At 34.9% G+C, this 11,801-nt stretch overlaps 1 protein-coding gene across 1 annotated transcript; it reads right to left on the bottom strand.

Annotated features, from left to right (window-relative positions):
• Positions 1–1,835: 1,835 nt before the first annotated feature.
• Positions 1,836–4,265, bottom strand: LOC131075070 (gibberellin 20 oxidase 1-B). Its single transcript, XM_058011865.1, has 3 exons — positions 3,640–4,265; positions 3,095–3,416; positions 1,836–2,442 (listed from the first exon to the last, which is right to left on the bottom strand). The coding sequence occupies exons 1-3, from the start codon at positions 4,143–4,145 to the stop codon at positions 2,158–2,160; spliced, it is 1,113 nt and encodes a 370-aa protein (XP_057867848.1). The 5' UTR covers positions 4,146–4,265; the 3' UTR covers positions 1,836–2,157.
• Positions 4,266–11,801: the final 7,536 nt, after the last annotated feature.

Genomic DNA, 11,801 nt, shown 5'->3' with positions numbered 1-11,801 from the left:
CATCAATTAAGGGCATTCATTCATTTGAAAAAGAAACTAATCCATGTGTTTAATCCTTGATTATATTCAATATTCATGTGTTTAATCCTTGATTATTCAATATTCATGTGTTAAGGGCATTCATTCATTTGAAAAAGAAACTAATCCATGTGTTTAATCCTTGATTATATTCAATATTCATCAATTAAGGGCATTCATTCATTTTTCATCAATATTCATCAATTAAGGGCATTCATTTATTCATGTGTTAAGGGCATTCATTCATTTGAAAAAGAAACTAATCCATGTGTTTAATCCTTGATTATATTCAATATTCATCAATTAAGGGCATTCATTCATTTTTCATCAATATTCATCAATTAAGGGCATTCATTTATTCATGTGTTAAGGGCATTCATTCATTTGAAAAAGAAACTAATCCATGTGTTTAATCCTTGATTATATTCAATATTCATCAATTAAGGGCATTCATTCATTTTTCATCAATATTCATCAATTAAGGGCATTCATTCATTTTTCAAATGAAACTAATCCATGTGTTTAATCCTTGATTATATTCAATATTCATCAATTAAGGGCATTCATTCATTTTTCATCAATATTCATCAATTAAGGGCATTCATTCATTTTTCATCATTTGAAAAAGAAACTAATCCATGTGTTTAATCCTTGATTATATTCAATATTCATCAATTAAGGGCATTCATTCATTTTTCATCAATATTCATCAATTAAGGGCATTCATTCATTTTTCATCAATTCATTTGAAAAAGAAACTAAAAAATTGATAATTAAGGGCATTCATTCATTTGAAAAAGAAACTAAATTCATTTCATTCATTTGAAAAAGAAACTAAAAAATTGATTCAAATGAAACTAAATTCATTTGAAAAAGAAACTAAATTCATTCATTTGAAAAAGAAACTAAATTCATTTCATTCATTTGAAAAAGAAACTAAAAAATTGATTCAAATGAAACTAAATTCATTTGAAAAAGAAACTAAATTCATTCATTTGAAAAAGAAACTAAATTCATTTGAAAAAGAAACTAAATTCATTTCATTCATTTGAAAAAGAAACTAAAAAATTGATTCAAATGAAACTAAATTCATTTCATTCATTTGAAAAAGAAACTAAAAAATTGATTGAGCACATCTAGATTTTGATTTAGAAAATACATTAAAAAAGAATTTAGCACACAATATGAACATTTATTAGAGACTATCACTAGAATTCCCCTCCACCCGGTAAAGAATTTAGCACACAATATGAACATTTATTAGAGACTATCACTAGAATTCCCCTCCACCCGGTTGAAAGTCGTCATTCCATATAAGAGTTTTTATCTTTGCAAAACATTATTGATTCTTACAAATATGAATATGTCAAAGATCAACATAGGCAAGATTTAACATTTTCCATTTTATCTTTATCACATAATAGATTCAAATCAAGATCCAAAAAAAAATCCAAAAGATAATATAAAATGAAACACCATTTTAAAAAAATCCAAAAAGATAATATAAAATGAAACACCATTTTTTAATAATCTGAATTCCTAATCCAAACTCACACAAATTCAAAATTTTCCCCATCACTAATAGTCATCCTAATTACTTAACATTATTACACTTCTCCATCACTAAATCCAATTTAGTTGAAAATGATTAAATATATGGTAATAGTCATCCTAAATTTGAACATCCTAAATTTGAACAAATTGTTTGATTACTGATTGCATTTGTTTGATTAGCCTAGATTTATATAAAAAAAGAGATTTTATTCCAGAGAATAAGGTAGATACCCATTTTTATGTCGTGACATAGGAGATCATGCTAGCTTCCAAAATCTTTGATGCACGATATTTCATTAAAATATGCAATTTATGATTTTACACATCACCTGCCGTAGCATTTGTCTTGTCTGGTTTGTCCATCCAGAATCTCTCCTCCCACCCGAGTCCAATGATATCACTATCATTTGGGTGGGTTTGTTCCATTTGAAAACAGAAAAGATATAGATTTCAGTATGACTTGCAATTTATGAATGAGAGAGAGAGAGAGCATCTTCCTTGGCAATCATGACAAAGAATATTGGGCGGCATTGAAGCTCCCTTTGTTTTTATTGACAAGACAAATCTCAGTATCGGGAAGTTAATCTATTGTATTTGAGTTTGTGTTTGTGTTTGTGTTTGGTTGAGCCAGATGTTGAAAGCCGCAAGGGTGTTCATGTCAGCTCTGTAGTGCTTCTGGGTGAAGTCCAGAAATCGTGACCACGTGAAGTCTGGATATTTCCGAGGATTATTATAATCTACCAAATGTTGTGGAGGCCGCACAATTTTGTCAAACGGTGGACTGAGGAAGAATGCGATCGATTTGCGAGGCGTGGTCTCGTTCACCACCGCTCTATGCAAGCAGCTCTTGTATCTTCCGTTGGATAGTGCCTGCACATTGCACTCATTTCCATCACCATAAAAACAAAATAACACATGCCTTCCTGCCTTGCCCACCACATAAAACCCAAACTTCACATGCCACTCAAAGACAAAAACGAATTCTCAATCAATACAAGTTACAACCCACATCCCCACCTTCCGCAATTGTTTCTGTCACTCACAGACAAAACTAAATCTCAATCAAAACAACCCACATCCCAACCTTTACTAAATCTCAATCAAAACAACCCACATCCCAACCTTTCAAGATTGGACAAGTCTCATTATAACTTTTTTTTAAATGTGCAATGGATCATCATCCATATCATAGATAAATCATGAGTTGAATCTACAATCTGAACTACTATGGGCAAGTTAGGAAGTGAATCCACAATCCTGAAATATATAGACAAATCAGGAATTGAACCCACGACCAGAAATATGTAGACAAATCAGGAATTAACCCACGACCTGAACGATCATGAACGACCATGAACAAATCTGAACCCATGACCAATAAAAAATTGAACCCACAACTTGCAAGACTGAAAAAACTAACCCCAAAAATCAAATCTTAACCTACTTTACACAATCATATTCTGCTCTAATTTGATATGGGGAATGGTGACTGAATAAACAGAATACTGAAAGAAGAACATACCATGAAGGTGTCTCCAATATTAACGACAAATGCATTCAGGTTGGGGCGTACAGAGAGCCATTTGTTCCGAATGAAGACCTGGAGGCCTCCAACCTGGTCCTGGTGAAGAATTGTGAGGGACGTGGGATCGCAGTGAGGACCTGTCCCCAATGTTAGGCTGGGCTGACGGCAGGGTGGATAATAGTTGAGCCTCATTATGGAATTCCCACCTTCAAAAAACCTCCTAAAATGCATGCGATCCATCCCCAAACTCATACCCAACAGTTCCATCAATTGCAGAGACAGCTCTTCCATTGCCTCACAGTACTTCCTGTATACCAGCCTGCATAAATAAAATAAAATTTGACCATCAAAGTAAGTATAAATGTTTATATTGAAAATGAGATTCCCTAATTGTACAAAATGTGATTGCTGAATGCTTGCTCACCAGATTCATAACTTCAGATCATAAATGTTTACCCCTAAAAGAACAGTTTGAAACAAAACAACAACCATGAAAACAATGGAATTGAATGACAGAGACATAAAAATGTCTTTGTTTTTACCCTGTATGTCGGAATTCATCTCCCATGACAGAGAGAAAATAGTGGGAGACATCTGAGGAGGGATTGTGGTCAATGGAAAGAGTCTCCTTCCATGGGAGTTTTGAGGAGAATCGAGAAGTGAAGCTGCTGGCATACCCACAGCTCTCACCCACCTTCCTCTGAGCTTTTTGTTTCTGTGGTGAGGGCAGAGCAAAGAACAAGTCCATGTGCTCATGAGCAGCAGCCAGGAGCTGTGGACTAACATTATGGTTTATGACTTGGAAGAAGCCATGCTCAAGGCAGGCTTTTGTAATGTCTTCCAAAGCTTTCTCGGTGCCCATTTCATCTCCTCTTCTGAATCCAAACAAGTCAACAGTGGGCACTTCCACCTCCACCTCTGCTATCCCCTCTTCCATTCTATCATCTTCAGGCCATACGAAACCCTCTGGTATGTTGTCTTCTCCTTGCAAAGCATTTGCATTGAATACATACTCCTTACACTGCTCATTGCCGCCATTAGGAACCATTTGGCCTTCAAATCCTGCAATCCTTGCTAATCAGCGAAATGATGCGTTTCAGCCACCTGCGATTCATGGACTCTCACTACAGGCACCATCTTTCAGACAATTGGGAAACAACCATATAAACTTGAACATATATAAGAATGTTATGTCTGTAGCCTGACACGAGGACAACCCAAGTTTACATGCAAGCCTGCCAAAAAAAATAGAGAGTTTACATGCAAGCGGAGTGCAGGACGAGTGTACCCCATGCACTTGTTTATTTAAAAAGCTTTGTTCCCATTGCTTGAACAGAAATGAAAACAACCTTGAGTCATTTTCAATTTAGTTTTGATGAGAATGTTTGAACATTATAATATATTGATTGGATCATATGTATTTCTTTCTTAAATGAATGGTTCATGATTGGATTATATTCAATCTAAAGGTAGGTAGGAATGATTCTAAATTTTAAATTTGAAGTTTCTTTTCTTTGTATTAATCATATTGAGTCGATTTTGTTGAATGTTTCGGATAACCGAGGGGTGAATCAATTATCAATTAAACTCGTTAAATTTTTCATAGATATTTATCGGTAAATTAAATTTTAAATTGCATAACTATGAACATATGATAATGTGAGAATAGCACACAAAAGACACTAGATATGACGTGGAAAACCAAAGGAGGGAAAAACCGCGAAGAATGTTAATTCTCAGAATAAAAACACATGTTAGGGTGACACCGGTTAAGGTGATTTTTACAAGATGGCTCACTGCCCGGCTAAAACCACCGGAAAAGGGAGGGATCACTCTCAGAGGAAGAAAGAAAGAATCCACAACAAAATGGTACAACTGCCACTCTACTACAATGTCGGAAGAAACCTTAGGCTCACTATCACCGATACCATACAATATCAACAAACAACCACACTGATCAACCACCTCGCATCACCAAAGATAGATCTTCCTTTTACAATCAACTTCCTTCTACAAACCTTCTTCATTCATTTTCATTACAAGTGATCTTTATATATATACTAATCTCTAAAATAGATTATTCAAGTCGGTCAAGGAGATAATAAAACATAATTCAAAAATAGGTCTTCACCAAGCATTCTTGCAGTGGAGAGGAATGAAAAGTGGACCACACCGCAATGCAACAACAACATGTTTTTAAATGCTGCAATCACCAAACAAAAGGATAGAACATTTAGGGTTAACCAAACCAAGTAAGAACACTTCTGGAGCACAACAACACATGTTGAAATAGAATAACGAAGATCCATGCACTAGAAGCATAAAACTAGAATCAACAAAAGAACTAAAGATGCAAAGCTCTACAAACTTTGTCAGACAAGCATCATCAATACAACAAAGAATTCAAGAAAATACCTTCTGGACCACCAAACTATGAAAGATGATTTTCAAACCAATATCCAATAATTTGTCAACATATCATGAGTATATCTACAATAAGATTGAACATGTGACTCTTTTGGTTCTTGCTGAAATCTAGTCGCAAGACAGACAACATACATGATATTTGGTCTTGTAGCAATCAAATATAACAATCTTCAAATCATTGATTTGTACTCGCTTGCATCAGTCTTAGGAGATTTATCATCAAATTAGTCAACTTGCATCTGATAGTCATGGGAGTACATACTAGTTTGGAATTCTCCAATCCAAACTTCTTCAACAGTTCCTTAACAGATTTTGACTGAGAAGTGAAAATGCCTTTACTATTATAATTTATCGATTCAACTTTGAAGTAGAGATTGTTGTCACCAAACCTTTTTTGAAATCCTTGATCCAGTAGATACTTATCTAATATTTCATACTAAGCTCTAGGTGCTTGCTTCAATCCATATAGTGCCTTCCTCAATCTGAAAACAACATCTAAATCATCTGATAACTTGAATCCTTTTGATTGTTCAATGTAGACTTCTTCCTTTAATTCTCCATTAAGAAATATTGACTTTACATCCATTTGATAAACTTTTAATTCCTTATATGCTGCAACAGCCAAAAGCATCCTAATAGCCTCCATTCTAGCAATAGGAGCATAAGTTTCTTCAAAATCAATCCCTTCAACTTGTGTGTAACCTTTCCATACCAACCTTGCTTTGTTTCTTACAACCTGATCATCTTCATCCAACTTGTTCTTGAATACCCACTTTGTTCCAATGATATTCTTATCTACTAGTCTAGGTACTAATTCTGAAGTCTGATTTTTCTCAATTTGATCTAGCTCTTCCTTCATAGCTTTCATCTAGTTCCAGATCTTTGTAGGCTTCTTCAACTATCTTAGGTTTGGTCTCAGAAAGTAAACACAAAAGAACTTGTTCTTCATCATCTTTGCTTCTTGTAATGACTCCTTTGTTTTTACCGCCTATGATTTGATTCTTAGAATGATTTTTGTACACATACCTTGGGGTTTTTGATATAGTTGTCAGAGAAACTTGAGTTTCTTTATGCTTCTCTTCATATATGTTCTTCTCTTGTCCTTCACCAGATTCATACCATGCTTGAATAACAGTTTTTTTTTAAATGTTCTCATCAACCTTCACATTTGCACTTTTAACAATTTTGTTCAATCTCTTGTTGTAACATTTGTAAGCTTTTCTTTTTGTAGAATAACCAAGAAATATACCTTCATCTACTCTGCTATCAAATTTTCCAAGATTTCCTTCATCTCTCCGGATATAGTAAGTGCTTCCAAAAACTTTGAAATACTTTACAAATGGGATCCTTCCATACTATAGTCCATATGATGTCTTCCCCAAATTATTTTTGAATTTTAAGGGTTGTAGCATCCAAAAATTGCACCCCTAATTGGCTTGCTTGGGACCTAATTATGCTCATGCCCCTTCCATATTGCATCACTTTGTCACATTTCCTATTCATTTTTTGGCCCCTTTTAACCCATTTTTACATTTCAAATTTGAGTGGGAATTCCCTCTCTTCATGTCGGCTCATGTCAGAAAATTAATCAGTTTTCTCAACGAGCAAGTATATAAAGAGGATTTCCTCTCTCATTTGAACATCCATCAATGAGAAAGAGCATACACACGACATCAAACATTCAAGCATTCAAGAGCAATTGAGCATTTTCAATCTTCCTTCAAGCCTTGGAGCAACAATAAAGTCGAGATTCAAGCATTGAAGTGGAGATCTACATTCTATTTCCTAAAACCCTAATTCCATGTGGAGGCAAGAAAAACTTCACAAGGAGGTATCATTATTCAATTTTCAGTCATAATTCAACATCTCCCTCAAAAGGAGATCCTTTCCTTATAGTCATTTCAATTTCATGGTTAATTCCAAAACCAGGGTTTGACCTAAGTAAAGCCCCTATTCCCAACCTATTTCCCTTTATTTATATGTTTAGGAAACAAGTACAAAATTGTACTTCTTAGAATAACCTTCATTCACAGAGACGAATCAACCCTTTTTGATGCGCAAAAAATTTGGAGGACCATGGTGCTGCATCCTAGTCCCGGATTTTTGGGAGCTTTTTCGAGGGTCAAATCCAACTCAGCTTATACTGCCCAATTCCAAGTGCACATCTCAATCCCGCATCTATAGCTCATTGTTTTCTTAGTTTTACCTTCATTTTTCAGCACTTTACCTTAAATCATCATTTCAACTTACAAAAGAGAGGAAAACCCCACAACAATTAATCAATCCATTCAATATTTAGTCCTTAATCTGATTTGTGACTAAATCTAGTAGATTCCCTTCCCTCTTTTGAATCTAGAGGGATTTCAAGCAAAATTAATTTGGTGATTTCTCCCTTCTATGCTACAAATTGCCAAATCAATTTTTTCCCATCTACAAGGGTATACACAATAGTGTGTATAGCTTCTCTCTAGTAAACTTCTCATAAATTTTCTTCCTTGATGATAGTTCTTGTCGCCTCTTGAATAGTCATGTTCATCCTTTCAACTACTCCATTTTACTGAAGTGTCTTAGAAGCAGATAATTGTCTTCTAATTTCACATTTTTCACAAAAAGTATCAAAATCATCATAATTAAATTCTCCTCCTTTGTCAGATCTTAGACACTTAATTTTCCTATCTACTTCATTCTTGATTCTAGCTTTAAATATCTTGAACTTTTCTAATGCTTCTCAATTTTCTCTTAGAAATGCAACCCAATTCATTCTAGAATGATCATCAATTAAGAGCATGAAATACCTCTCACCTTGTAGACTCCTTGTTCTTGTCGGACCGCATAGATCTATGTGTATCAAATCCAACAATCTGGTAGACAATTGTTTCTTTCCTCCAAATGTTCCTTTTGTCTGCTTTCCTACTTGACATTCCATGCAAATACTGTTATTTGGTTTAGTCAATCTTGGTAAATCTCTCACAAATTTTATCATATTAATCTTTACCAATTTATAAAAATTGATATGACTCATCCTCCAGTGCCAAAGCCAACTCTCATTCATTTGTGATAATAAGAAATGTCATGTAGTAGCTTCTAATTGATACATGTTTTCACCAGTCTTTTTCCTTGTGGCAATAACAGTTCTAGATCTCACATCCACCATCCTGACAACATTGTAACCATTTATGTACATCTATCCAACAAAAGATTATGATGCAATCCTTTTACATAGTAAACATTTTCAGTGTTATGCTTTCCATCAAAGGTAATAGAACCAATTCCAACAATTTGAGCAATCTAATCATCTCCAAATCTAACGGAACCACCATCATATTTTTCAACCTTTACAAACTTACTTTTTTCACCATTTATATGATTTGAACATCCAATATCAACCAACCATTCATTTCTCTCTCTTATAAAATGCAATGCTGACACAATAGCTCAATTTTTTAAAAGTTATTATATTTAGGTCCATCTTTCTCTACCATGATTGAATAATCACCATCCTCATAATCGGGCTCATCATTGGGAATATGAGCATCATCTCTAACATAGTAGGCTTTCTTATTGAATTTTCCTTTGTTATCCTTAAAATTTTGTTTTGATATTCTTTTTGGACATCTAGATGCATAATGACCAATATTTCCACATTTAAAACATTTAAGAGGTAACATACCTTTATACTTGCCAGTTCTTCTCTTCAGTTTTCTCACAAAGTTTGCTTCCATCTCATCCAGGCTCTCATCACCGAAATCTTCATATGATGTTTTTGATGCTTTAAAGGTAATTTCTGATTTTTCTATGTCTCCACCAAACTTTCTCATCTACTATGTAGTCAAGGTGTCAAACATATGTTCTCTATTGAATTTTGTCGGATCATAGGTTTCTTCAATAGCTGATATCTTGTCACTGTTGTTGGTGTTTTTTCCTGCAACCCTTAATCCTAAGGATTTCATCACATCTCGGGTAAAGGATAAAACCTTCAATGTGTTCTCTATACTATCAATAGACTAAGGACAGGGAATTCCAATAGTAACAAGGCTCTTACAGTCTTCTTCACTTCGAGCTCCATCATGCTCAAGAGGGTGTTCCTACTTTGGGCCTACATATATAACAAACTTGCAACATCTCTCTTTACAAGCCTAGGAAAGATGAAATGTTCTCAAATACATAAGGACATTACATGTGTTACTCTGGAATTGAGCTAAATTCCCATTTGCTCTACCTCTATGAATATATGAGAACACACATAATAGAAAACTTTAAGATAAACGTAAAGGGTTAGATGGAAGATTGATTAAAGAAATGTTTCTGAAACAAATCTTGGATGATAACTTGCCAATGTCTATCCAAGGCACAAAGTCAATTCTTCGGTCGCAAATGTAAATCCTAACAGTAACTGGCTTTGAATTAGTGAGCTTTTCAAACATCAACGCCTTACATTAATGCAACTCTTTCTGTTGTTACATACACCATTCTTGTTAATCCATAAACTATTTCCTAGGTTAACAATGATTTGCATAAATACTTTAGTTCCTTCCTTGAAGGAAACCCATATACCCAGTTACACATTGACATAAAATTATATCAAGATAAATCAAAAAATAATTAACATTTCAATTCATATGAAATCTGGAAAATACAAATGGATACAGTTTTGCAACAATTTAACAGTCTGCTCATATACTAATTGAAATTACTACAAAATTATACATTCATTCCCTCATGATTGTTTTCTCTAGTGAAAGACTATACACAACCCTATTCTATTTGCCCAGAAAATGAAAAAATTAGAACCCCTAATACAACCTTGTTATTCCTTTTATAACATAAGGAATGCACAAACTACAGGCTGCTCACAACTGGTTGATTCTAAAATTTACACCTCATCCCTAAGTGCCAAAAGAGACCACCTTGTTGGTTTCAGAAGAGACAAAAAACCCAGCATGCGTGTCCTAACCATCTAATGAAGAATGATAACCTGTTGTCTCCTAACTGTTTTGAGTCGTGCCACCATCACATGGTCGCTCCTTCCATGGAGGCAATATGAGCACCAATCTGACTAGAAAAGAGGACTCCAAACTAGCAGAGGAGCTAGACAACAAAAATATTGGAGCACCCTCAAAACTAGAGGAAGAGCTCACGGTCCTAGACTGGCAGCAATGAAAGTGGAAGGAGAAGCCTAAAGATAAATATTGTAAATAGGGGAGGGGTTGTAGCTTCCACAATCTTGCAGCATCATACCAAAGCTACATCTGCACCATCCGCCTCCTCCAACTACCTTTCACCAATCCTCTTTCATCGTTGTCGAACCATTTGGTGGTGCAAGGGAAAATATGGACAACCCTTGAAAGGTTCCTTGCTATTGTAAGTGCCTTTCAAGTCCTCTTCGATTGTCTAGCACATTTTTAAGGCCCCTTAACTTGTAAAACAATCAGTCTCAATGTTCTCCATCCTGTGTCATAGAATTTAAAACTCATAAACATGAAATATTGCCTTGCAAATGAGAATTCTCTTTCTGCAACCATCTTCATGATAACATGCAGGATTATTGTGATAGCTACTTGCGTGAGACACAACTCAATGTCCTTTTTATAAGGATTTGGGATTACTAAAAATAGCTCATCTTCATATAATTACTCATGCATGCTATTTTTCTTGCTTTGTGCTTTTAAAATTGTCCCTGTTGTATCTTCATCACCAATTTAGTCATCCTTTTTCTTTTCAAAAATCACCGCCACATTTATCCATGCAAATCTTTAATCATCGTCACCTTGATCTCCATGTCTCATTGTTTGTAAACAACTAAGACTTATCCATCTAAGGATTATCATGAATAGACTATTCTTCCATGATATGTATAATTCTTGATCACACATTTCACACCATGTAATGCAGTATGCTTCAATCGTGCCAATTTCGATCTTTTTTGTTTACTTGATTATTGCCTATAACCATTCGTACAACCTACCTTGGCACTTGAGAATGACATGTGTCACCTCATTGGTATATCCTTGTACACCCTTTTCATGAACTCGAGACTGGCTAAAGTGGACTTTGGCATCTTGCCGAGTGCCAAGTTGACAACTCACATTCCTCTTTACAAGAGGCCCACTTCCTACTTTTACTCGGGGATCATTGAAGTTAATTAAAGCATCTCACCGAGCACCGAGTTGCCAATTCAGACTCCACACAATGCACATCCTCTCATGCAATCAAGACTCTCTGAAGTAGAAAATACATTCCCACCGAGTCCCGAGTGGTCCCACACCCACAACTGCAG

The sequence above is a fragment of the Cryptomeria japonica genome, chromosome 3, assembly GCF_030272615.1.
Source record: "Cryptomeria japonica chromosome 3, Sugi_1.0, whole genome shotgun sequence".
NCBI lineage: Eukaryota > Viridiplantae > Streptophyta > Pinopsida > Cupressales > Cupressaceae > Cryptomeria > Cryptomeria japonica.
Note: the sequence above shows the minus strand (reverse complement) of the source record. Positions and strands in the feature narration are given on the sequence as shown.

What these genes read in the sequence shown, in the direction of transcription:
- LOC131075070 (XM_058011865.1), bottom strand. Translation starts at nt 4,145, where the DNA reads ATGGTTCCTAATGGCGGCAATGAGCAGTGTAAGGAGTATGTATTCAAT. An exon ending in GATGAATTCCGACATACAGG is followed by an intron (nt 3,417 to 3,639) that starts GTAAAAACAAAG and finishes TTATTTATGCAG; the next exon opens with GCTGGTATACAGGAAGTACT. An exon ending in ATATTGGAGACACCTTCATG is followed by an intron (nt 2,443 to 3,094) that starts GTATGTTCTTCT and finishes TGCAATGTGCAG; the next exon opens with GCACTATCCAACGGAAGATA.